At 45.8% G+C, this 27,988-nt stretch overlaps 2 protein-coding genes across 2 annotated transcripts; one reads left to right on the plus strand and one right to left on the minus strand.

Moving 5' to 3' along the window:
• Nucleotides 1-27,670, plus strand: LOC144486443 (uncharacterized). The gene is made up of 5 exons (XM_078204478.1): nt 1-39; nt 8,684-8,902; nt 20,007-20,069; nt 22,209-22,915; nt 27,577-27,670. Exons 1-5 carry the CDS (start codon nt 1-3, stop codon nt 27,668-27,670), a joined length of 1,122 nt encoding a protein of 373 aa, XP_078060604.1.
• Nucleotides 9,473-17,030, minus strand: LOC144486435 (uncharacterized). Its single transcript, XM_078204472.1, has 2 exons — nt 16,973-17,030; nt 9,473-12,118 (listed from the first exon to the last, which is right to left on the minus strand). Exon 2 carries the CDS (start codon nt 11,756-11,758, stop codon nt 11,168-11,170), a length of 591 nt encoding a protein of 196 aa, XP_078060598.1. The 5' UTR covers nt 11,759-12,118; nt 16,973-17,030; the 3' UTR covers nt 9,473-11,167.
• Nucleotides 27,671-27,988: the final 318 nt, after the last annotated feature.

The following is a 27,988-nucleotide window of genomic DNA, read 5'->3' on the forward strand; positions in this document are numbered from 1 at the left end:
ATGCAGAGACCTCGCAATGGATCTGGGGACAGGCAGCTGGTGGGATTTGAATTTAGTGAATCAATCTGGAATTATATAAAGTTAGTCTCAGTAACGGTGAGCATGAAACTATCATCGATTGTTGTAAAAACCTGTCCAGTTCACCCTGTCCAGTTCACCCTATTAATGCTCCCTATTAGGGAGGGAAATCTGCCATCCTCACCCAGTCTGGCCTACATGTGAATCCAGAGCCACACAGCAATGTGGGTGACTCTTAATTGTCCCTCTGAAATGGCCGAGCAAGTCACTCCATTCAGGGGCAATTAGGAGCTGAGCAACGTGTGCTGGGGCTTTGCCAGCAGTGTCCACATCCCAGGAAAGAATAAAGAATATTCCACGGAAAGTGATGGGTGATTTGAAATGAATTGAAAGTCGGTCAGGAGGTGCTCGTATCGTCCAGAGCTGCTTTTCAATGGATCCTCCTGTTTAAAATAAAAACACATCAGTGTGCCCCTTTTCCAGACACAGTGACCTTGGAATATCACAATGCTGTTTTTAAACATTCCTTTGTTAAAGAATCAGTCACTTAGAATTGTGAAACAGACAGAAATTAAATGGTCCGTTTTTCATGGGATCCTCCTGTGCCTGGCACCGGTGTCCTGAACAAGGTTATTAACATTCTCTGGGTTAAAGGTTCCTCCTGGTTCTTGCTGTCTGTTGTGTCCTTTGTCACAGTCGGTACCAGGACATTTCTATTGAAAGGTTGTTGAGAAATTCCAGTGAATTCCAGCCCCTTGTGTAACGTTCCATTTGGTGTGCGTCAGATTCAGAGATGTCCACGTGTGTGTGAAAAGGGTTCTGGGTAAGGGTTTTAACCCTTCTTTCCCCGTTAGTAACAATGAGCCCTGTATTCAATTCTAAAGTATAAAGTCCTCATTAGATATCAATTCTACCTGTTATCTACATTTCACCAACCAGTCTATATTTTCATCACAGGACTGCAGTGGGAGCACCGTCAACATCTTACTAACTTGATCGATTTTATCGGGGAGGTGACGAAGGTGATCGATGAGGGTAGAGCAGTGGATGTTGTGTACATGGATTTTAGTGAGGCTTTCGACAAGGTCCCTCATGGTCGGCTCATCCAGAAGATTAAGATGCATGGGATTCACGGTGACTTGGCCGCTTGGATTCAGAATTGACTTGCCCATCGAAGTCAGAGAATAGTGGTGAGGGTGTTTTTCTGACTGGAGGTCTGTGACTAGTGGTGTTCTGCAGGGATCTGTACTGGGACCTGGGCTATTTGTGATATATATCAATGACTTGGATGAAAACGTGGATGGGTGGGTTGGTAAGCTTGCAGACGACACAAAACTAGATGGAGTTGTAGATAATGTAGAAGGTTGTCAAAGGATACAGTGGGATGTAGATCAGCTGCAGATATGAGCGGAGAAATGGCAGATGGATTTCAATCCGGGCAAGTGTGAGGTGCTGCACTTTGGGAGATCAAATATTAAGGATAAGTATCCAGTTAATGTACAGAGGGATCTTGGGGTTCAAGTCCATAGCTTCCTGAAATTAATCACACAAATATTTAGTCGGTAAAGAAGGCATATGGCATACTTGCCTTTATTGAGGACAAGAGTCAGCATGCCATGTTGCAGCTTTATAAAACTTTGTTTGGGCTGCACTTAGAATATTGCGTTCAATTCTGGTCGCCACATTACAGAAAGGATGCAGAGGCTTTGATGAGGGTGCAGAAGAGGTTTTCAGGATGCTGCCAGTCTATAAAATAAGAGACATAGAATCTTTTCCCCCAGAGTCGATATGTCTAATACCAGGGAGCATGCACTGAAGGTGAGACAGGCAAAGTTCAAAGGAGATGTGAGAGGTAAGTTTTTTTACACAGAGAGTGGTAGGTGTCTGGAATGCGCTGCTAGGAGTGGTGGTGGAGGCAGATACGATAGGGGTGTTTAAGGGGGTTTTAAATAAGCACATGAATATGTGAGGAATAGTGGAATATGGACCAAGGGCAGGCAGAAAGGAATAGTTTAATTTGGCATCATGTTCGACACAACATGGTGGGCTGAAGGGTCTGTTCCTGTGCTGTACTGTTCTACGTTCTATTTGTGATCTCCATTTAGAAAAAGGAAACAGAGGCACTGGAGAAGGGGCAAGAAAGATTCACAAGAATAATCCCAGAACTGTCATCACTTGTGAAATCACTGGTGTTTCACCAAGTTTGCTGACTGAGTGAATCCCTTCCCAGTCAGAGCAGGTGACCAGCCTCTGCCTGGTGTGAACTGACTGGTGGGATATTAGTTACCGAGAGCTTTTGAAGCCACGCCCACATTTAAAGGGTCTGTCCTGGGTGTGATGATGTTGTGTCTGGGCAGGCTGGATAACTGAGTAAATCCTTTCGCACACACCGAGCAGGTGAATGGTTTCTCCCCGGTGTGAACTCACTGGTGTTTCAGCAGTGTTGATGATATTCTAAACCTCCTTGAACAGTGAGAGCAGCTGAACGGCCTCTCCCCGGTGTGAATGTGCTCGGGGATCATCAGTTCCTGAGAGCTTCTGAAGTCGGCCACTCAGGCAGAGCATTTAAAGGGGCTCTCCTTGGGGTGAGTGTCTTTGTGTTTCAGCAAGCTGGATGAAGTAGTGAATCCCTTCCCACACACAGAGCAGGGGAATGGTCTTTCCCCAGTGTGAACTCGCTGGTGTTCCCACAGGTTGGATGACCTTTTAAATCTCTTTGAGCAGTGAGAGCAGGTGAATGGTCTTTCCCCAGTGTGAACTCGCTGGTGTGTCCGCAGGTTGGATGATGTTCTAAACCTCTTTGTGCAGTGAGAGCAGCTGAACGGTCTCTCCTCAGTGTGAATGCGCTGGTGGGACATAAGTTCTCCAGAGCTTTTGAATCCGCTCCCACAGTCAGAGCATTTAAAGGGTCTCTCATTAGTGTGAGTGAGATTGTGTCTGCGCAGGTGGGATAACTGAGTGAATCCCTTCCCACACACAGAGCAGCTGAACGGTCTCTCCCCAGTGTGAATTCGCTGATGTCCCCACAGGCTGGATGGCTTTCTAAACCTCTTTGAGCAGTGAGAGCAGCTGAACGATCTCTCCTCAGTGTGAATGCGCTGGTGGGACACCAGATCTCCAGAGCTTTTAAAACCACTCTCACAGTCAGAGCATTTAAATGGTCTCTCATTGGTGTGAGCGAGATTGTGTTTCTGCAGGCTGGATAACTGACTGAATCCCTTCCCACACACAGAGCAGGTGAATGGCCTCTCCCCAGTGTGAACTCGCTGGTGTCTCCGCAGTGTGGATGAAGTTCTAAATTTCTTTGTGCAGTGAGAGCAGCTGAACGGTCTCTCCTCGGTGTGAATGCGCTGGTAGATCATCAGTTCACCAGAGCTTTTGAAGCCACTCCCACAGTCAGAGCATTTAAAGGGTCTCTCATTGGTGTGAGTGAGATTGTGTCTGCGCAGGTGGAATGAAAGAGTGAATCCCTTTCCACACACCGAGCAGGTGAATGGATTCTCCCCAGTGTGAACTCGCTGGTGTACCCGCAGGGTGGATGACCATTTAAACCTCTTTGAGCAGTGAGAGCAGCTGAACGGTCTCTCCTCAGTGTGAGTGCGCTGGTGGGACACCAGATCCTGAGAGCTTCTGAATCCGCTCCCACAGTCAGTGCATTTAAAGGGTCTCTCATTGGTGTGAGTGAGATTGTGTCTGCGCAGGTGGGATGAATGAGTGAATCCCTTCCCACACACAGAGCAGGTGAATGGTCTCTCCCCAGTGTGACTGCGTTGATGAATTTCCAGTGCAGATGGGTATCTGAATCCCTTCCCACAGTCCCCACATTTGCACAGTTTCTCCATGATGCTGATGTCCTTGTGACTCTCCAGGTTAAACAATCAGTTAAATCTCACACAGAACACAGGTACAGTCTCTCCCCGCTGTGAATGCTGCGATGTATTTTCAGGCTGTGTAACTGGTTAAAGCTCTTTCCACACTCAGTGCACTGGAACACTCTCACTCGGGTGTGTGTATCTCAGTGCATTTCTAGTCACAGCGATGTTTACAATCTTTTGAAGCCAAGAGGCCAAACAGGCATTTCTCCTGCTCGATTCAAAGGCCGATGATATTCAGGTCCCAAGAAATCGAGTCGCTCTGTCAGATCTCGATGTGATGTTGGAGATTTCTTTCTGATTTCTCCTTGTCTAATACCCTGTAAGTCAATTTAGAAAAAAAAAAATCGCAATTCAGAATATGATCGAAATTCAAATCTACATTTCTCGTTTCTATGGAGCATTCATTAAAGACACAGTCATGGAGCATTAAACTTGCCCAGCAGGGCCTCCCGTATCAGCACACAGGCAGCTGCTTTGTGAGACTGCCGGCAGTACAGACAAGTCAGAGATAAGGGTGTCCTCAGAAGTGGGATTCATTGTGAAAGCTCAGGGACAGTTGATAAGATGTAGGAATTCTATGATTCTAATGAACGTTCTTTCCTCTCTCATTCCCCAAAAGCTGTGAATCTCCATCCCACACACTCTCCCTCCATTCTCACTCTGCTGTATCTAATATTCACCCTCCCAATTCTCCTGAAGGTGCTAATTCAGGCTGATTGACAGATCCATGCTCACTGCTTCCTGTCCAGCACAGAAATCAGAACAAATAGGAGCTGCAGTCAGCATTCGGCTCATCAAGTCTGCTCAACCATTCATTGAGATTATTGGTTGATCTACCTCTGCATTATTTTCCCCACACTGTCCCCCATATCCATCGATATCTTCAACATCTAGAAACCTATCAACCCCTCTCTTGAAAATTCTTGATGACTGAGGCTCTATAGTCCTCTGGGGTAGAGAATCCAAAACATCACCACATCCTTGAGTGAAGAAATCCTTCCTCATCTGAGCTTTCTCTCCATTTTCCAACCTGTTCCCAATAATTATTGACTCCCTTTCATTCAAAAACTGTCTAACTCATCCTTGAATATATTCAATCCCTCCACTGGTCCCTATGGAAGAGAAATCTAGATACTAACAATTCTCTGAGGGAAGAGATTGTTGGAAATATATAATATAGCTGCAGTCCAAAATTACACAGCCAGATATAATAAGTGTATTTTATTACAGAGCTATAAATAATATATCTAATCTGTACCATATAACAATAGGGGAGCTGATAGCCTCGTGGTATTATCGCTAGACTATTAATCCAGAAACTTAGCTAATGTTCTGGGGACCCGGGTTCGAATCCCACCACGGCAGATGGTGGAATTTGAATTTAAAAACAAAATCTGGAATTAAGAATCTACTGATGACCATGAAACCATTGTTGATTGACCAGAAAAACACATCTGGTTCATTAATGTGCTTTAGGGAAGGAAATCTGCCGTCCTTACCCAGTCTGGCCTACATGTGACTCCAGAGCCACAGCAATGTGGTTGACTCTCAAACAGCTTCTGAAATGGCCCAGCGAGCCACTCAGTTCAAGGGCAATTAGGGATGGGCAATAAATGCTGGCCCAGCAACACCCATATCCCAAGGATGAATACAAAAAACATCAGACACATCTCTGTCCTATATTAGTTTACTGTCCCCTTTAATATATTTCAGAAATTAGATGGGCACACGAAGGAAATAAACTTGCAGGGGAAAGGGAATATAGAAAGGGAATGGGACTGATTGGATTGTTCGACAGAGAGTCGGCAGGGAATCGAGTTATTGAATGGACTCCTTCTGCGCTGTAATGACTCAATGAGTGGAAATATATAACATAGCTTCATTGCTACATTACAAGACAAGAAATAATAATAAATGTACTTTGTTACAGAACCATAAATAATATACCAAATCTATAATATAACAACACTAGGCATATCTCTGCCCTATATTAGTTTGTTGTTCTTTTAAATGTCAGCCATCTCCGAGGGAAACCAGCCCTTTAATTGTGAACATTAGGAAAGGGACCTTTGAGCCAGACAAATCAATGTGTCAAGCTGAGGGAGCAAAGAATGTCAATGTCTTTCAGAGAAAGAAACCTGGGCCAACTTTTCCAGAGTCTGCAGCTTCCCTGGATTCACTTCCTTTCCTTTCAGTTGCTGCAAGTCCCCAGTTTCCCCCAGAATGAGAAAATAAATGGAAAGGGGGAGAAAAGAAAGTATTTTACTCACAGATGTTGGAGACAGAAGACGTTTGAGTCTGTCTGTACTCAATCTTCATTCAGAGAGAGAGCAGCAGCTTTGCTGGGCAGGAATGAGCAGCTGAACAAGCTCATTGTCCACTTCCGCATTCAGACAATGGGGGAGCTCTGATTGGCTTGAGGACCAGAGTCCTTCCGGTCCTCCAGCTTTCCATTGGCCAACACCTCAAGCAGCAGGTCAACAGGTTGGCTCCCCCCGCACATGCGCATCTTCCCCTCTCCATTGGACATGCGCAGTGCCGGGCCCAGGGGGGCGGGGTGGGGGGTGCGGGGTGGAGGGGGCGGGGTGGAGGGGGCGGGGTGGGGGGGTGGAGGGGGCGGGGTGGGGGGGTGGAGGGGGCGGGGTGGGGGGTGGAGGGGGCGGGGTGGGGGGGGGTGGAGGGGGCGGGGTGGGGGGGGGTGGAGGGGGCGGGGTGGGGAGGGTGGAGGGGGCGGGGTGGGGGGGGTGGAGGGGGCGGGTGGAGGGGGCGGGGTGGGGGGGTGGAGGGGGCGGGGTGGGGGGGTGGAGGGGGCCGGGGGGCGCGGGGAGATCACGGAGCGGCTTCTCGCTCTGGCCGGAGCCGTCAGCCGGTTGCCTGGAAACCTTGGCTCGATGTGGTGTAGGGGGAGGGGGAACAATGGGTGGGGGCGGGGCTCCCGTGTCCGCGCGCCCGGGCCTGCGCAGTGGAACCCGGAGACGTCACCGCGGAGAAGGCTGATTCCTATTGGCTGACTGAAGCAGCATTCCGTTGTGACGTCACAATGCGGAAGTAGGCCAATGAATTTCAGGCTGAAACTCCTCTGGGCAACATCTGTGAGGAAATCAATGTTTCCCCCTTTCCATTTCTTTTCTCATTCTGGGGGAAATTGGGGACTTGCAGCAACTGAAGAGTAAGGACGAGAATCCAGTCTGTATATTCCATACATTTTTGATCCAGACAAGAACAAAGAACAAAGAACAATACAGCACAGGAACAGGCCCTTCGGCCCTCCAAGCCCGCGCCGCTCCCCGGTCCAGGATTGAATCCTGAATAAGACCATAAGACCATAAGACCATAAGACATAGGAGCGGAAGTAAGGCCATTCGGCCCATCGAGTCCACTCCACCATTCAATCATGGTTGATTTCAACTCCATTTACCCGCTCTCTCCCCATAGCCCTTAATTCCTCGAGAAATCAAGAATTTATCAATTTCTGTCTTGAAGACGCTCAACGTCTCGGCCTCCACAGCCCTCTGTGGCAATGAATTCCACAGACCCACCACTCTCTGGCTGAAGAAATTTCTCCTCATCTCTGTTCTAAAGTGACTCCCTTTTATTCTAAGGCTGTGCCCCCGCGTCCTAGTCTCCCCTGTTAATGGAAACAACTTCCCTACGTCCATCCTATCTAAGCCGTTCATTATCTTGTAAGTTTCTATCAGATCTCCCCTCAACCTCCTAAACTCCAATGAATATAATCCCACGATCCTCAGACGTTCATCGTATGTCAGGCCTACCATTCCTGGGATCATCCGTGTGAATCTCCGCTGGACCCGCTCCAGTGCCAGTATGTCCTTCCTGAGGTGTGGGGCCCAAATCCAGGATCCCCGCCCAATTTTCCAGCCTATCTACATACCAAAATCCTATCCACCGAGCTGTCCCTCACAGCTACGATGCTTTGTTCATTACAACCTATTAACTCACCCCCACCCCCCCATTCCAGACCATGTGATCTCCAGTGTGACAGACATATGGGCATATATCTGTCTGGCAGCCTGCTTGGAGATTTTCAGCTCTCTGTGTCCAGGGCAGGAAGCAGTGAGCATGGATCTGTCAATCAGCCTCAATCAGCACCTTCAGGAGAATTGGGAGGGTGAATATCAGATACAGCAGAGTGAGAATGGAGGGAGAGTGAGTGGGATGGAGATTTACAGCTTTTGGGGAATGAGAGAGGAAAGAATGTTCCACAGAAACTAGAATTGTCTGTTCTGAATTTCTACCCTGGACTGACACTGATGACATGTGTCAACTTGTTTTACAGGATATTGAAAGAGAAATCACAGGCTGAAATCTCAAACGTCACGTCTAGATCTGGCAGAGTCATATTCCCTGGGACCTGAATATCATCGGCCATTGAATCTAGAAGGAGAAATTGTTGTCCGGTTTGTTGGTTTTAAAACATTTCAAACATCAGTGTAACTGGAAAAGCAACGACACACTGCCACACTTGAGTAAGAGTGTTCCAGTGCACTGACTAAAGAGCTTTAACCAATTACACAGACTGAATAAATATCACACCATTCACAGCGGGCAGAGACTGTATTGTGTTCTGTGTGTGGACGAGGCTTCAATTGATTGTCCACCCAAGAGAGGCAAGGACACCTACACCATGGAGAAACCATGGAAATGTGTAGACTGTGGAAAGAGATACAGTGCCATCTCTGCTGGATGCTCATCGAAGCAGCCACACTGGGGAGAGGCCATTCATCTGCTCTCAGTGTGGGGAGGGATTCATTTGTTTTTCCCACCTGCAGTCACACAAGCGAGTTCACACTGGGGAGAGACCGTTCACCTGCTCTCAGTGTGGGAAGGGATTCACTGTGTCATCCACCTTGCAGAGACACCAGCGAACTCACACTGGAGAGAGGCCATTCACCTGCTCTCAGTGTGGGAAGAGATTCACTCGGTCATCTGACCTGCAGACACACCAGCGAGTTCACACTGGGGAGAGGCCGTTCACCTGCTCTCAGTGTGGGAAGGGATTCATTCAGGCATCCAGCCTGCAGATACACCAGCGAGTTCATTCTGGGGAGATGACATTCACGTGCTCTCAATGCGGGTATTCTGAGGTATATCCCTTTAGGCCTTGGGGACTTGTCTACTTTAATGTTTCTCAAGAATCCCAATACCTCCTCCTTTTTGATCTCAACATGACTCAAACTATCCACACACCCTTTCCCAGACTCATCATCCACCAAGTCCTTCTCTTTGATGAATACGGACGCAAAGTACTCATTTAATACATCGCCATTTCCTCTGGCTCCAGACATAGATTCCCTCCCCTGTCCTTGAGTGGACCAACCCTCTCCCTGTTGTTCTTTATATATGTATAAAAAGCCTTGGGATTTTCCTTAATCCTGCTGCCCAATGCTTGCTTGTGACCCCTTTTCGCCCTCAGACTTGGGTGAAAGGACTGAGGGGATGGTTGCTAAATTTGCTAATGGCATAAAGATAGGTAGGAAAGTTGTGAAGATGACATAAGGAGACGACAAAAATATATATTTTTATTCCTTTAATTTCTTTATTGTTTCTTCATTTTTCTTCCTCCCTCCCACTCTTTCCCCCTTCTTTATTCCCCTTCTCTGACCTTTTCTCCCCCTTTGCTAAATCTTACCTCGTCCCATTCATTACTCTCTCCCCTCCCCCGCCCCTCCCTCTCTCTTTTGGCCATTCACACCCTTTATTCTCTCTGTGGACAGCTATGAGCAGTCTTTTCCCCTGGTTTCTGTGGCTATGACTCATCTTTTAATTCCCTCACCCGGCAGTATAAATATCTCCCACTTTCTCTGCCTTTTAGCTTTGACAAAGGGCAGTCTGGACTCGAAACATCAGCTCTTTTCTCTCCTTACAGATGCTGCCAGACCTGCTGAGATTTTCCAGCATCTTCTGTTTTTGGTTACAAAAATATATAGATCGGTTAAAACAGGAGCAAAGATCTGCCAAATGGAATATAATGTGGCAAAAAGTCAAATCATCCATTTTGGCAGGAAGAATAAAAGAGAAGCTTATCATTTAAATGGTGTGAGATTGCAGGGCTGAGATTACAGAGGGATCTGGGTGTCCCAGTGCTTGAATCACAAAAGGCCGGTATACAGGTACAGCAGGGAATTGGGAAAGCTAATAGAATGTTGTTGTTTATTGCGAAGGGAATTGAATAAAAAAGTAGGGAGATTATACAGGATATTGGTGAAACCATCTGGAGTACTGTGTACAATATGGCTCTCATTTAGGAAAGATGTAAACACATTGGAAACAGCTCAGAGAAGGTTTACTGGACTAATACCTGAAATGGCTGGTTTGTCTAATGAGGATTGATTGGACAGGCTGGGCTTGTATCCACTGGAGTTTAGAAGAGTAAGAGGCGGCTCGATTAAAACAAATAACAGGAGAACTTCTTCCTCTCAGAGGGTCTGAATATCTGGAACTCTCTTCCTCAAAGGGCAGTGGACGCAGAGTCTCTGAATCTTTTGAAGGCAGAGCTGGACAGATTCTTAATAAGCAAGGGGCTGAAAGGTTATCGGGGGGTCGGCGGGAATGTGGAGTTGAGGTTACAATCAGATCAGCTGTGCACATATTGAATGGTGAAGTAAGCTCGAGGGACGTACCCCTGTTCTGAATATGCACATTCATCTGTTATCACATCCTGTACAATAGATTGGAGCATTTTCCCTCTGGCTGATGTCAGGCTGATGGGTCTGTGGTTCCCCGTTTTCTCTCTCCCTCCTTAAACAGTGTGGTTTCATTTACCACCTTCCAATCTGCAGCAACCATTCCACAATCTATAGAATTTGGAAAGATGACCACCAATGTATCCACTATCTCCACAGCCACCTCTTCCAACACTCTGGGATGTAGATCAGCAGCTTTTGCCGATTAATTCACTTCCAACCCCATTAATTTCTCCAGTGCTACTTTTTCACTGATACTAATCTCTTTCAGTTCCTCATGCTCACTACTCCCTCTGCATGCTTTGCGAGCCTTCCAAACATAATTGTGAACAAAATATCTTTAAACTTCCCAACACCCTTTCACTCTGTGATCCTTGAGAAATCCAAAGCCAGATATTCGCAACAAGGTTAAAAGATTATCAGCCCACTGGAGGCAAAGTGGTGAGACCGGCCAGTCCAGCAGAAAGAGAGCCTCCAATTCTCCCCATGACCAACTATGAGAATGAACAAAATGCAGTCCTGGATGTAATTGAGAGCAGAAACAATAACAGCAGAATCCAACCCCTGGAATCACATGTGAACTCGCTGGTGTCTCCGCAGGTTGGATAACTGAGTGAATCCTTTCCCACACTGAGAGCAGGTGAACGGTCTCTCCTTGGTGTGAACTCGCTGGTGTGTCTGAAGAGTGGATAACTGAGCAAATCCCTTCTCGCACTGAGGGCAGGTGAACGGCCTCTCCCCAGTGTGAAACCGTTGGTGTGTCTTCAGATGGGATAACTGAGTGAACCCATTCCCACACTGAGAGCAGATAAACGGCCTCTCCCTAGTGTGAACTCGCTGGTGTGTCCGCAGGCTGGATGACTGACTGAATCCCTTCCCACACTGAGAGCAGATGAATGGTCTCTCCTCATTGTGAACTCGCTGGTGTGTCTGCAGGCTGGATGACTGAGTGAATCTCTTCCCACAATGAAAGCAGATGAATGGCCTTTCCTCATTGTGAACTCTCTGGTGTGTCTGCAGGGTGGATAATCGACTGAATCCATTCCCACACTGAGAACAGGTGAACGGTCTCTCCCCAGTGTGACTGCGTCGATGAGTTTCCAGGTGAGAAGGGTATCTAAATCCCTTCCCACAGTCCCCACATTTCCACTGTTTTTCCATGGTGCAGGCGTCCTTGTGACTCTCCAGGTCGGACAATCAGTTGAAACCTCATCCATACACAGAACACGGGTACAGTCTCTTCCCGCTGTGAATGCTGCGATGTATTTTCAGGCTGTGCAACTGAAGCGTTTTCCACACGCATTGCACTGGAACACTCTCACTCTGGTGTGTGAGATTCGGTGCTTTCCAGTCACACTGATGTTTAAAATCTCCTGAAGCAGACAGAACAGAAAAACATTTCTCCTTCTGGATTCAAAGGCCAATGATATTCAGGTCCCGTTGAATTGAGTGACTCTGTCAGATGTTGATGTGACATTTGGTCTGAGATTTTTGTCTGTAAATCCTCACCTTCTAGATATCCTGTAAAAGGAGTTTACAAAAGTCATCACAGTCAATACAGCATAGAAATTCAGAACAGACAATTCTAGTTTCTATGGAACATTCTTTCCTCTCTCATTCCCCAAAAGCTGTGACTCTCCATCCCACACACTCTCCCTCCATTCTCACTCTGCTGTATCTAATATTCACCCTCCCAATTCTGCTGAAGGTGCTGATTGAGGCTGATTGGCAGATCCATGCTCACTGCTTCCTGTCCTGGACACACAGCTGGAAATCTCCATGCAGGCGGCCAGACAGATATATGTCTTTGTAGAGTCATAGAGGAAACAGGCTCTTTGGCCGAACTTGTCCATGCCACCTTTTTTTTTAAACCCCTAAGCTAATCCCAATTGCCCGCATTTGGCCCATATCCCTCTGTACCCATCTTACCCATGTCACTGTCGAAATGCTTTTTAAAAGACAAAATTGTACCCGCCTCTACTACTACCTCAAGCAGCTTGTTCCAGACACTCACCACCCTGTGTGAAAAAGTTGCCCCTCTGGACCCTTTTGTATCTCTCCTTCCTCCCCTTAAACCTATGCCCTCTAGTTTTAGACTCCCCTACCTTTGGGAAAAGATATTTACGAGCTAGCTGATCTATGTCCCTCATTGTTTTATAGACCTTTATAAGATCACCCGTCAGCCTCCTACGCTCCAGAGAAAAAAGTTTCAGTCTATCCAGCCTCTCCTTATAATTCAAACCACCAAGTCTGGGTAGCATCCTAGTAAGTATTTTCTACACTCTTTCAAGTTTAATAATATCCTTTCTATAATAGGGTGACCAGAACTGTGCACAGTATTCCAAGTGTGGCTTTACCAATATCTTGTGCAACTTCAACAAGACATCCCAACTCCCGTATTCATTGTCCTGACCAATGAAACCAAGCATGCCGAATGCCTTCTTCACCACTCTGTCCACCTGTGACTCCACTTTCAAGGAGCTATGAACCTGTACCCCGAGATCTCTTTGTTCTGTAACTCTCCCCAACGCCCTACCATTAACTGAGTAAGTCCTGCCCTGGTTCAATCTACCAAAATGCATCACCTTGCCTTTATCTATATTAAACTCCATCTGCCATTCGTCAGCCCACTGGCCCAATAAATCAAGATCCCATTGCAATCTGAGATAACCTTCTTCACTGTCCACTATGCCACCAATCTTTGTGTCATCTGCAAACTTACTAACCATGCCTCCTATATTCTCATCCAAATCATTAATATAAATGACAAATAACAGTGGACCCAGCACGGATTCCTGAGGCACACCGCTGGTCAACCCTCTACGACCACCCTCTGGCTTCTGTCAAGAAGCCAATTTTGTATCCATTTAGCTACCTCACCCTGGGTCCCGTAAGAATTAACCTTATGCAACAACCTACCAGGCAGTACCTTGTCAAAGGCCTTGCTAAAGTCCATGTAGACAACATCGACTGCACTGCCCTCATCTACCTTCTTGGTTAGCCCTTCAAAAAACTCAATCAAATTTGTGAGACATGATTTTCCACTCACAAAACCATGCTGACTGTCCCTAATCAGTACTTGCGTCTCTAAATGCCTGTAGATCCTGTCTCTCAAAATACCTTCCAACAACTTACCCACCACAGATGTGAGGCTCACCCACCGGCCTATAGTTCCCAGGCTTTTCCCTGCAGCCCTTTTTAAACAAAGGCACAACATTTGCCACCCTCCAGTCTTCAGGCACCTCACCTGTGACTATCGATGATACAAATACCTCAGCTATGATTGAACTAAAAATATATTTAATGGATCGGATGGCTCCAGTTGGTGAAGATACAGGGGGTTGCGATTGATGATGATCTTGAACTTGCTGCCTGTGGGGGTAATCAAGCAGAGATGATCAATAATTTCTAAATGAGATGGGTGCTGCAGGGTTACAGAATGGGACCCACTCCAGACGGACAGAATTGCTCGACAGACAGTTTATAGTTTATTTTTGATAATTTATTAATTAGTGTCACAAGGATGCTGACATTAACACTGCAATGAAGTCACTGTGAAAATCATGAAAAAACTGTGAAATTACTGTGAGAGTCGGTGTGGACTCGAGTTATCCAATGGACTCCTTCTGTGCTGGAATGACTCTATGACTGGAAATATATAACGTAGCTACAGGACTATATTACAAGACTGGAAATAATAAATGCATTTATTACAGGACCAGAAGTAAATCTGTCCCATACAACAACACCAGAGACAGTCTCTGCTCAAGTTTAGCTTCTGCTCGACTTTAAAAGAGTAAGAGGCAATTTAATTTAAACCTTCAAGATTCTGAAAGGTCTTGGATGTGGAGAGGATGTTTACTCTTATGGGAGAATCTGGGGGTCACTGTTTAACAAACAGTGTTGCCCATTGAAGACAGAGATGAGAAGATTTTTTTCACTCAGAGAGTCTTGAATCTTTGGAAGTCCCTTCCTCAAAAGTAGAAGTAGAGTCTGATTTCAATAAGGAATTAGATACATTTCTTGGGGATCAAGGGATACGGGGGATGGGGGGGAGGCGGGATTACGATATTGAATTTGATGATCAGCCGTGACCAGAATGAACGGTGGAGCAGGCTCGAAGGGCCGAGTGGCCTCCTCCCCACTTCTACTTTCTCGTATGTTTCTATGTAAACATGAGGAGCCTGGGGCTGAAGTGTAACCAAATATTTTGCCACCGCTTCAGGCAACTTCTCTCACTGAAACATAGAATCTAGAAGTGGGAGTAGGTCATTCAGCCCTTCGAGCTTGCTCCGCCATTCATTATAGTCATGGTTGATCATCAAATTCAATATCCTAATCCCCCCCCACCCCCACCCCCTCCTGTTCCCCCATATCCCTTGATCCATATTCAGTGGCAGTGAATTCCACACATTCATCACCCTCTGGGTGAAGAAATTTCTCCTCACCTCAGTTCTAAAAGGTTTACCCCTTATCCTCAAACTATGACCCCGAGTTCTGGACTCCCCCCACCATTGGGAACATTCTTTCTGTATCTACCCGATCTAACCCTGTTAGAAATTTTAAGTTTCTATGAGACCCCACTCTTCTAAACTCCAGTGAATATAATCTTAACCAATTTCGTTTCTCCTCTTTTGGTAGACTTGCCATCCCAGGAATCAGCCTGGTAAACCTTCGCTGTATCCCTTCTCTCGCAAGGACATCCTTCCTTAGATAAGGACACCAAAACTGTATACAATACTCCAGGTGTGGCCTCACCAACACCCTATACAATTGCAGCAAAACATCCCTATCCCTATACTCAAATCCTCTTGCTATGAAGGCCAACATACCATTTGCCTTCTTTACTGCCTGCTGTACCTGCGCACTTACTTTCAGTGAGTGATGCACGAGGAATCCAACATCTTGTTGAGTATACACCTCCCTCAATTTACACCTATTCAAGTAATAATCTGTCTTCCTATTATTGCTACCAAAGTGAATAAACTCACATTTATCATCACTATACTACAACTGCAATGCTGATGCCCACACACTCAGTCTGTCCAAATCACACTAAAGCATCTCTGCAGCCTCCTCACAGCTCACCCTCCCACCCAACTTTGTATTATCTGCAAATTTGGAGATAATACATTCAGTTCCCTCTTCCAAATCATTAATATATAATATGAAGAGTTGGAGTCCTCACACAGATCCCTGCCAAACCCCACTAGTCACTGACTGCCAATCAGAAAAAGACTCATTTATGCCAACGCTTTGCTTCTTATCTGCGAACCAGCTTTCTATCCATCTCAAGACATTCCCTGCAATACCATGTCCTTTAACTTTACATAGCAGCCTGTTATGTGAGACCTTGTCGAAAGCCTTCTGAAAGTCTAAATAAACCACATCCACTGGTTCTTCTCGGCCAACTCTACTACTTACATCCTTACAAAATGCCAATAGATTCGTCAAACATGATTCCCTTTTGTAAATCCATGCTGTCTTTGTCTGATTATACCACTGCCTTCCAAATGCCGAGTTGTGAAATCCTTGATAATAGACACCAGCAACTTCCCCAGTACCAATGTTAGGCTCACTGGTCTATAGTTCCCTGTTTTCTCTATCCCACCCTTTTTGAACAGTGGGTTTACATTAGCTACCCTCCAATCTGTAGGAACTATTACCGATTCCAAAGAATTTTGAAAAATAACCACTATTTCCAGGACCACTTCCTTAAGTACTCTGGGATGAAGATTATCTGGACCTGGAGATTTATCCACCTTCAATTCCATCAATTTCCCCAAAACCATTTCTCAACTGATGCTGATTTCCTTCAGCCCCCTCACTAAAACATGTTTCTTTCAGCACTTCTGGTACATTATTCACATCTTCCTTTGTGAAAACTGAAGCAAAGTACAAATTTAATCCCTCAGCCATTTCTTTATTCCCCGTTATGAATTCTCCCATTTCTAACATTCGTTTTTGTCAATCTTCTTCTCTTTACGTATCTATAGAAACTTTTACAGTCAGTTTTTATGTTCCCTGCCAGCTTACTTCCATACTCCAATGTTCCCTGGGAGTGGGTGAAGCTGTTTAAAACCTGTTGATCAGTCTGCTGTGCGATCCGGTCACTAGGACCCGGTTGGGAGCATAAAACGCTGAAGCCCACACCCACTCATTGTTGCGTCATCAAGACACCAGCATGCGCTCCGCTCCCTGCTGAATCAAGATGGCGGCTGTTAACCTGAGCCTCGTCCCGGGAAAAAGAACCAAAGCTGCAAGCACGGGACCTGCGGATTACTATTAGAGGTTTGAGACCTTCACCAGATATTTAGAAACCCTCTCCGTCCATCTGCCGGTTCCAATCCTCCCTCCATGTATCCGCATCCTTACCGGTTGCTGATGAGACAAAGGAATGTCTCTCCCCATTGCCATCATTCACGCTGCGCATGCGCCACACACTGCCTGACTGCGGATGCGCAGCTCTCTCCCATGCTGTGGATAGGGGACATTCACTACCGCGAGGAATGGTGGGTAAAGCACACGCCATCGAGACGCCTCATTTGTGAACAGTGAACTTTTCCTGCTGCGATGTGAAAATTAGGGATCGTGGTGCAGTCATTAGGAATCAAATTATACTGTAACCTAAGTACTCAAGGCATTCATTATCCACCAAAAAGTAAGGGAATGGAAATTCCCGACCAAAATATCTGAAATTGATACATAATAACATGATAAGGGGGAAGTCGATCTGTATCTTTAATGAACATCAACACGCAAAAATGGAACTTGATGACTTTTAAACAGCTTGCCCTGTTGACATAGAAGTGTCATAATGGGAAATGTGTATGATGGATAGAGCTGTTTCTGGGGCACAGGGGATTGTGGGATTCACGGCCCCATAAAACAGCAGCTATTGGTATGTGTTTTATTAGAGAAGCGTCAGTGACTGCAAACATTAACTCTGCTTCTGTCTCCATAGGTGCTGTCTAACCTGATGAGTATTTACAACGTTTTCTCTTTTCATTTCAGATTTCCAGCAGCTAAGAACATAAGAACATAAGAAATAGGAGCAGGAGTAGGCCATCTAGCCCCTCGAGCCTGCCCCGCCATTCAATAAGATCATGGCTGATCTGACGTGGATCAGTACCACTTACCCGCCTGATCCCCATAACCCTTAATTCCCTTACCGATCAGGAATCCATCCATCCGCGCTTTAAACATATTCAGCGAGGTAGCCTCCACCACCTCAGTGGGCAGAGAATTCCAGAGATTCACCACCCTCTGGGAGAAGAAGTTCCTCCTCAACTCTGTCCTAAACCGACCCCCCTTTATTTTGAGGCTGTGTCCTCTAGTTTTAACTTCCTTACTACGTGGAAAGAATCTCTCCGCCTCCACCCTATCCAGCCCCCGCATTATCTTATAAGTCTCCATTCAGCAAATTTGCTGATGACACCAAAGTCGGTGGTGTGGTAGACAGTGAGGAAGGGTGTCGTAGTTTGCAGGAAGACTTAGACAGGTTGCAAAGTTGGGCCGAGAGGTGGCGGATGGAGTTTAATGCGGAGAAGTGTGAGGTAATTCACTTTGGTAGGAATAACAGATGTGTTGAGTATAGGGCTAACGGGAGGACTTTGAATAGTGTGGAGGAGCAGAGGGATCTAGGTGTATGTGTGCATAGATCCCTGAAAGTTGGGAATCAAGTAGATAAGGTTGTTAAGAAGGCATATGGTGTCTTGGCGTTTATTGGTAGGGGGATTGAATTTAGGAGTCGTAGCGTTATGTTGCAACTGTACACAACTCTGGTGCGGCCGCACTTGGAGTACTGTGTGCAGTTCTGGTCCCCACATTACAGGAAGGATGTGGAGGCTTTGGAGAGGGTGCAGAGGAGGTTTACCAGGATGTTGCCTGGTATGGAGGGGAGATCCTATGAGGAGAGGCTGAGGGATTTGGGATTGTTTTCGCTGGAAAGGCGGCGGCTAAGAGGGGATCTTATTGAAACATATAAGATGATTAGAGGTTTAGATAGGGTGGATAGTGATAGCCTTTTTCCTCTGATGGAGAAATCCAGCACGAGGGGGCATGGCTTTAAATTGAGGGGGGGTAGTTATAGAACCGATGTCAGGGGTAGGTTCTTTACCCAGAGGGTGGTGAGGGATTGGAATGCCCTGCCAGCATCAGTTGTAAATGCGCCTAGTTTGGGGGCGTTTAAGAGATCCGTAGATAGGTTCATGGACGAAAAGAAATTGGTTTAGGTTGGAGGGTCACAGTTTTTTTTTTTATAACTGGTCGGTGCAACATCGTGGGCCGAAGGGCCTGTTCTGCGCTGTAATGTTCTATGTTCTATAAGATCCCCCCTCATCTTTCTAAACTCCAACGAGTACAAACCCAATCTCCTCAGCCTCTCCTCATAATCCAAACCCCTCATCTCCGGTATCAACCTGGTGAACCTTCTCTGCACTCCCTCCAATGCCAATATATCCTTCCTCATATAAGGGGACCAATACTGCACACAGTATTCCAGCTGCGGCCTCACCAATGCCCTGTACAGGTGCATCAAGACATCCCTGCTTTTATATTCTATCCCCCTCGCAATATAGGCCAACATCCCATTTGCCTTCTTGATCACCTGTTGTACCTGCAGACTGGGCTTTTGCGTCTCATGCACAAGGACCCCCAGGTCCCTTTGCACGGTAGCATGTTTTAGTTTGTTTCCATTGAGATAGTAATCCCATTTGTTATTATTTCCTCCAAAGTGTATAACCTCGCATTTCTCAACGTTATACTCCATTTGCCATATCCTCGCCCACTTACTCAGCCTGTCCAAATCTCTCTGCAGATCTTCTCCGTCCTCCACACGATTCACTTTTCCACTTATCTTTGTGTCGTCTGCAAACTTCGTTAACCTACACTCCGTCCCCTCCTCCAGATCATCTATATAAATGGTAAACAGTTGCGGCCCGAGTACCGATCCCTGCGGCACGCCACTAGTTACCTTCCTCCAACCGGAAAAACACCCATTTATTCCGACTCTTTGCTTCCTGTCGGATAGCCAGTCCCCAATCCACTTTAACACACTACCCCCAACTCCGTGTGCCCTAATCTTCTTCAGCAGCCTTTTATGGGGCACCTTATCAAACGCCTTTTGGAAATCCAAAAACACCGCATCCACCGGTTCTCCTCCATCAACCGCCCTAGTCACATCTTCATAAAAATCCAACATGTTCGTCAAGCACGACTTTCCCCTCATGAATCCATGCTGCGTCTGATTGATCGAACCATTTCTATCCAGATGCCCTGCTATCTCCTCTTTAATAATGGATTCCAGCATTTTCCCTACTACAGACATTAAGCTGACCGGCCTATAGTTACCCGCCTTTTGTCTCCTTCCTTTTTTAAACAGCGGCTGCAGTGTTTTGATTTTGTTTAGTTGAAGGCGTTGCTCATGGAACCGAGCCTAGAAACAAACGGACCATTTAAAGCTGTGTTTCAAGTAAGGAAAAAGTAGTTCTGTCGGGTATTTTCATTAAATTTACAGTTAGAAGAATTTCAAATTTTTCAGTGGGAAGGGATTCAGTCGTTCATCCACACTGCTAAGGCACCAGCGAGTTCACAAGTAACCGGAACATGTACATAACTAGAATTACCAGCAATTGGCTAAACCTCCTTTGACAGCACCTTCTCCAACATGGATAAGGGCAGTTTATGCCCAGAAACCCCACTACCTGCATTTACTCTTCAGAATCTCGCACTATTTTGACTTGGTAGTATACTGCTCTGCCTTCATAATCACTCAGCCAAAATCCTAAAACTTATTTCCGAGCAACACAGTACAGTGGCACAGGGTGGCACAGTGGTCAGCACTGTTGTCTCTCAGCACCAGGGACCCAGGTTTGATTCCAGCTTTGGGTGACTGTGTGGAGTTTGCACGTTCTCTCTGTGACTGCATGAGTTTCCTTCAGGTGCTCCGGTTTCCTCCCACACCCCAAAGGTGTACAGGTTAGGTGGATTGGCTATGCTAAATTGCCCCTTAAATGCAGGGGGATGCAGGTTACCTCAGGATTACAAGTTGTTTTGAGATTGAAAGCGACATTTGGAGGTGATAGTTTTCCTGCATCCTTTGAGTTGGTGAAGGTTGTGGTTTGGCAGGTTCTGTCAAAGTTCTTGTCCAGTTGTAGATGTATAAAGTCCTTACCATTCATTCCCTCCCTGTTTCATCTTCATCTTTCTCCTCTCATTGAGGCTGAATTCTTGTGTAGATCTGGATGGGTGGCAGGTTTCCTGCATTGAAGGACATTAACAAACCATTTGGGTTTTTAATCACAATCCAGCAGCTTCCGGAGTCACTTCTTCCTTGTGCCGGCTCCACAAATTACCAAATTCATTCAGCTCAATTTCACAACCTGCCTTTGTGTTTATCACTGTTTTTTCTCCTCTTTAAATTAATTTGCAGACTCGAGAAATCCATGAGCCATGTACATATTCAGTGTGAGAGATTGCAACCCCTGAAGGAGCTGCTTCTCCACTTTTAGTTACACTTCTGTTCTGCCCCATGCTCCAGTGAAGGAGACTGGGGAGGGCAGAGGATCTTTTCCTGGATCTGCTCTTGGGGCTGGTTAAAACAGTAATTTGTAGTTCAGCAGAGGGTAACTTGGCTGTGGGCTCCTCTTCTGTGGTTTCACAGTAACTTCATTACAGTGTTGCTGCAAGCCTTACCTGTGACTAATAAAAATAAACTTTAACTTTCTTGTCCGTGCTCGTGTGGTCCTGGAGAGGGAGCAGACAGTGTCGACTGGAACACTCGATATCTTCCACAACTCAGGGTACAGAGTGTCTCACAAACACTGGAAACAAAGTTCTGGTTTAGTTCAGATGGAAGTTCGATTGGTTCACAAGATTGGGGAAACAAGATTTGAAATAATATTCCGTGGAAACTAGAATTGTTTGTTGTGAATTTCTGTCCTGTACTGACAGTGATACTGACTCTGTCAATGTCTTTTACAAGGTCCACAAGGGCGATGAATTGCAGATGGGAAACTGAAACCAAACATCACATCAAGATCTGACAGAGTCACTCAATTCATCAGAACCTGAATACCATCGACCTTTAAATGTGGAAGGAGAAATGTTTGTCTGTTCTGGTGGTGTGGAACAATTTCAAACATCAGTGTGACTGGAAAAGCACCGAGACACAGACCTGAGTGAGAGTGAACTGACTGGAAAGAGCTTTAACCAGTTACACAGCCTGAAAGAAACATCACACCATTCACAGCAGAGAACCATAAGACCATAAGAATTAGGATCAGAATTAGGCCATTGGACTCATCGGGTCTGCTCCTCCATTCAATGAGATCACGACTGATCTGATATGACAATCCAATTTTCTGCCTTGTCCCATAACCCTTAATAGCCTTACTTCGAAGCAATACACATGCTGTGTGTGGACAAGGCTTGAACAGACAAGAACACCTGCACCATGGAGAAACCATGGAAATGTGGGGACTGTGGGAAGGGATTCAGTTACCCATCGCTGCTGGAAATGCATCGGCGCAGTCACACTGGGGAGAGACCATTCACCTGCTCCATGTGTGGGAAGGGATTCATTCAGTCATCCCACCTGCTGACCCACCAGCAAGTTCACATTGAAGAGAGGCTTTTTAACCATGCTGACGGTGATCACAGCTCTAAAAGCCCTGAGGACCTGGTCACCCACCAATCTATTCACACCGAGAAACAGTTCTGCTGCTCTTACTGTGGGAAGTTATTTAAGCGATCACAGAATCTCATTGAACACAAACGCACTCATACTGGGGAAAGGCCGTTCACCTGCTCTGTGTGTGGGAAGGGATTCACACGATCATCCCACCTCGCTACACACCGACTGGTTCACACTGATAACAGACCTTTCAAATGTTCCGAATGTGAGAAGAGTTATAAAACCACAAGTGATCTGCTGATACACCAGCGAGTTCACAATGAGGAGAGGCCATTCAGATGTACAGTGTGTGGGAAGGGATTCACTCTGTTATCCAGCCTCCAGAAACACCAGCGAGTTCACACTGGGGAGAGGTCGTTCATCTGCTCCTTGTGTGGAAAAGGATTCATTTATTTAACCAGCCTCAGATCACACCAACTTGTTCACTCGGATAAGAAACCTTTCAGATGTTCTGAATGTGAGAAGAGCTTTAAGACCTCAAGTGTTCTGCTGAGACACCAACAAGTTCACACTGGGGAGAGACCGTTCACCTGCTCTGACTGTGGAAAGGGATTCACTCGCTCATCCAACCTGCGAACACACCAGCACATTCACACCGGGGAGAAACCGTTCACTTGCTCTGAGTGCAGAATGGGATTTTCTCACTCATCCCACCTGCTGAGACACCAACACACTCACAATGGAGAGAGACCGTTCACCTTCTCTGAGTGTGAGATGGGATTCACTCAGTCAACCCATCTTCTAACACACCAGCAAATTGGCAAGTGTCTGGAGGAATTGGATTCTGCTGTTATTGCTGCTGTTAATCACATCCAGGACTGAACCATGTTCATTCTGACAGTTGGGGTGTGTTTTCGCTGATGTTAGTGATCGCTATAACTGGGCTGGAGTTTATTACTCTGGATAAATGTCAAATTAACTAATATTGTTTAAGACACAAAGCTGAGACCTTCATTTCTTCAGGACAAGAAAAGATTAATCAATGTCTTGTTACCAATTGCTGCATTTTTGTGACCTTTTCTCCTTTCTAGTTCTAGATTATTTCAGTTTTCATACCTTGTTACTCTCCTGGACAAGTCCCAGCTCCCCACACCCTCCAGAGTGTCTTTCCTGGCCTTGGAATCTATGAAAGGCAGCAGTAACACATCCGTGATCACCAAACACAAATCACAGTTGTTTTCACTGATCCACTTCTTTCCCCAGTCATTCAGGATGGTGATGTTTGTGGAGCTTTCTCTCTCAGTGATTTGTTTAATTGTCCTCCACCATTCACGACTGGATGTGGGAGGACTGCAGCTCTGATCTGATCCGTTGTTTGTGGGATCGCTTGGTCCTGCCTGGGACATGCTGCCTCTGCTGTTTAGCGTGCTTATAGTCCCATGTTATAGAGTCATCAGATTGGAATCTCAGTTTTAGGGTGCCCAGTGCTGCTCCTGACTTGTTCTCCTACACTCCATCTTGAACTAGGGGAGGTGATGACTGGTGGTATTATTGCTGAACTATTAATCCAGAAACTCAGCTAATGATTTGGGGACCGGGTTTCGAATCCTGCCACATCAGTTGGTGGAATTTGAATTCAATGAAAAAAATCTGGAATTAAGAATTTATTGATGACCATGAAACCATTGTTGATTATCGTAAAAAAACCATCTGGTTCACTAATGCCCTTCAGGGAAGGAACTCTGCTCTCCTTACCCGGTCTGGCCTACATGTGACTCCCTCTGAAATGGCCTCGCAAGTCACTCAGTTCAAGGGCAACAAGGACTGGGCCATAAATGCTGGCCATCCAGCAATGCCCATTTCCCACGAATGAATAAAAAAGAATTTCAAGTTGAGGACTCCCAGGATGACTCACTTGCACTGTCCACCTCTGTGCTGCTCCCTCTACTCAGGTCTGAACTGCTGGTAGGACAGCACATTTTGGCAGGAAGAATAAAAGGGAAGCAGATTATCTAAATGGTGAGAGATTGTCGAGCTCTGAGATGCAGAGGGATCTGGGTGTTCTAGAGATTGAATAAACTGGGATTGTTCTCCCTGGAAAGACAGAGGCTGAGGCTCGACCTGATAGACGTTTATAAAATTATGAGGGGTTTGGATAGGGTGAACAGTTGGGAGCTTTTTCCCAGGGCAGAAATGACAATTACAAGGGGGGCACAAGTTCAAGATAAGGGGGAAAGGTTCAGTGGAGATGTTGGGGGAAGTTTTTTTACACAGAGGGTGGTGGGGGCCTGGAATGCGCTGCCAAGTGAGGTGGTTGAGGCAGACAAAGCAAATGTAATGTTGTCATTTATCTCAAGAGGCTTGGAATACAAAAGCAGGGATGTACTTCTGAGGCTTTATAAAGCACTGGTTAGGCCCCATTTGGAATACTGTGAGCAATTTTGGGCCCCACACCTCAGGAAGGACATACTGGCACTGGAGCGGGTCCAGCGGAGATTCACACGGATGATCCCAGGAATGGTAGGCCTGACATACGATGAACGTCTGAGGATCGTGGGATTATATTCATTGGAGTTTAGGAGGTTGAGGGGAGATCTGATAGAGACTTACAAGATAATGAACGGCTTAGATAGGATGGACGTAGGGAAGTTGTTTCCATTAGCAGGGGAGACTAGGACGCGGGGGCACAGCCTTAGAATAAAAGGGAGTCACTTTAGAACAGAGATGAGGAGAAATTTCTTCAGCCAGAGAGTGGTGGGTCTGTGGAATTCATTGCCACAGAGGGCTGTGGAGGCCGAGACGTTGAGCGTCTTCAAGACAGAAATTGATAAATTCTTGATTTCTCGAGGAATTAAGGGCTATGGGGAGAGAGCGGATAAATGGAGTTGAAATCAACCATGATTGAATGGTGGAGTGGACTCGATGGGCCGAATGGCCTTACTTCCGCTCCTATGTCTTATGGTCTTATGGACACATTCGTGACATTTAAGATTTATCTTAGAACATAGAACATAGAACAGTACAGCACAGAACAGGCCCTTCGGCCCACGATGTTGTGCCGAGCTTTATCTGAAACCAAGATCAAGCTATCCCACTCCCTATCATCCTGGTGTGCTCCATGTGCCTATCCAATAACCGCTTAAATGTTTCTAAAGTGTCTGACTCCACTATCACTGCAGGCAGTCCATTCCACACCCCAACCACTCTCTGCGTAAAGAACCTACCTCTGATATCCGTCCTGTATCTCCCACCACGAACCCTATAGTTATGCCCCCTTGTAATAGCTCCATCCACCCGAGGAAATAGTCTTTGAACGTTCACTCTATCTATCCCCTTCATCATTTTATACACCTCTATCAAGTCTCCCCTCAGCCGCCTCCGCTCCAGAGAGAATAGCCCTAGCTCCCTCAACCTTTCCTCATATGACCTACCCTCCAAACCAGGCAGCATCCTGGTAAATCTCCTCTGCAGGATTAACTTGGGAACAGTGTGCTTTTATCATTTCTGGAACCTAGGTCAATGCGGGGGGGTCTGTCTGGTTTTATCATTGACTCTTCTGTAGCAATTTGACACAACTGAATAGCTTGCTCAGGATAGAGAGCTCTGAATCTAGGGTATTACTTCTGTTCTGCAGAACAAGTAACTATACTCTGTCTATTATTGCAGTGCTGTAATAAAGTCAGTTAAAGACAATCTGGTGTTGGGAGTTTGATTATCTGATGTATGAAACCACAAGATTCAATATTTAGAGTCAACAAGATGAACAAGGAAACACATCAGGGCCCAAAACTCCAGCTGGATATTCACAGGAGAAAGTCTGTTACCCAACATCTTGAGTGGACAGAACAGAGAAAGGTCCCAACTGTAAGAAACCCTCCAAACATTTGTAAATATATTTCAAATGTTGACAGGTCCCAACTCCCAGTTTCCATTAAATTGAAATCAATGAAAGATCTGAGACAGACAGTTGGGTTAAAAGCAGTGCAGGGCCCACATGTACTGAGAAACCAAATCCAGGGACCATTTACACCAAGACACCAAATCCAGGCAGCATTTGCACTTTGGAGTTGATTTATCAGGTAGAAGTTGTTTGCAATAAATCCCCAATTTTAAATTAAATCTACAATATTTAACTATCTGGCCAGAATGAACATTCTAATTGGTATATTCAGAAGATTTATTAACCATTAAGAAGGTAAAAAGGTAACAAGTTAGAAAGATAAAAAGCAAAGTTTCAATTAACAGTGATGGAGAGGAGGAGAAGAAAGCTCATCTTTAACAATGAAACAGACTTCTCACAACTTTCCTCGGTTGATCAGGCCAAAGACATGAGATGATCATCAGACAAGGACATGTTAACAGATTGGCGACTTAAAACCTTTATTTTAACCCCTTCAACTCACATTTACTTAACTCAAATTAGCCTCAGTGTTGAATGATAATTGATTAACTTAATTGTCTGATTGGCCCCTGACACCTACTGGCATCTCCTGATGTCCGAGTACAAAGGTCTCCTGAATAAATGAGGCAGCTTGGGTAAGGTCCCATTTATTCCCAACTTAATGTAACTTGTCAAAGCCATAAATGTTTTGTGAGCTCTACCTTATCTTTCTAGATTGGCTGGAAAACATAATGTGACAGTTCTCATGATTTATGACCAGTGTAATTAAAATCATATTATTTATTATAATAAAACATTACAGACTTTGTATTACAGGTTATATTACCAGTCTGACAAGTACAACTATTAAGTGCTGATTCTTCAATTGTCTCAGAAGGTTCTTCACTTCACTAATATGAGGATGTTAACCCGAGGGTCCCGTCTGCTCTCTCAGGCAGAGGTGAAAGATCACACGGCTTCTATTTGGAAGGAGAGGAGGGAGCTCGCCCTGCTGAGACCAATATTACCCCTCACCCAATCTCCCTAAAAACAGAACACTGCTCATTATCACATTGTTGATGTGGTTTACCCCGCTGAGACCAATATTACCCCTCACCCAATCTCCCTAAAAACAGAACACTGCTCATTATCACATTGTTGATGTGGTTTACCCCGCTGAGACCAATATTACCCCTCACCCAATCTCCCTAAAAACAGAACACTGCTCATTATCACATTGTTGATGTGGTTTACCCTGCTGAGACCAATATTACCCCTCACCCAATCTCACTGAAAACAGGTGACTGCCCCGAACCACATTGTTGCTTGTGGAGGCTGACTGCGCACAGAGATGTCCTGAGGTTGTGAAAGGTGCTACATGAATGCAAATTCTGTCGACTCCAGCCCAGTTACTGTACTTTGCAGCAACATCATCAACACTTCCCCAGTGTCATGATGAATAAGGTTCAGTCCTGAATCTGATGAACAACAGCAGAATCAGAGCAAAGCCGTCATCTGTGAACTCGCTGGTGTTTCACCAGATTGGATGATTCGGTAAATCCCTTCCCACACTCGGAGCAGGTGAACGGCCTCTCCCCAGTGTGAATGCGCTGGTGTGTCAGCAGGTGGGATGATCGTGCAAATCCCTTTCCACACTCGGAGCAGGTGAACGGCCTCACCTCAGTGTGAATTTGTTGGTGAGTCAGCAGGTTGGAGGACTGACTGAATCCCTTCCCACACAGAGCAGATGAATGGCTTCTCCCCAGTGTGAACTCGCTGGTGTACAGTGAGATGAGATGATCGCCTGAACCCAGTCCCACAGTGAGAGCACTTGAACGGTCTCTCCTCAGTGTGAACAAGCTGATGGGACATCAGT

The sequence above is a fragment of the Mustelus asterias genome, unplaced genomic scaffold, assembly GCF_964213995.1.
Source record: "Mustelus asterias unplaced genomic scaffold, sMusAst1.hap1.1 HAP1_SCAFFOLD_342, whole genome shotgun sequence".
Taxonomy (NCBI): domain Eukaryota; kingdom Metazoa; phylum Chordata; class Chondrichthyes; order Carcharhiniformes; family Triakidae; genus Mustelus; species Mustelus asterias.

Coding starts and splice junctions, on each gene's coding strand:
- LOC144486435 (XM_078204472.1), bottom strand. CDS start 11,758: ATGGAAAAACAGTGGAAATGTGGGGACTGTGGGAAGGGATTTAGATAC.
- LOC144486443 (XM_078204478.1), top strand. CDS start 1: ATGCAGAGACCTCGCAATGGATCTGGGGACAGGCAGCTG. Junction 20,070..22,208: donor CATTTAAAGCTGTGTTTCAA/GTAAGGAAAAAG, acceptor CTGACCCACCAG/CAAGTTCACATTGAAGAGAG. Junction 22,916..27,576: donor AAACCGTTCACTTGCTCTGA/GTGCAGAATGGG, acceptor ATGATGAATAAG/GTTCAGTCCTGAATCTGATG.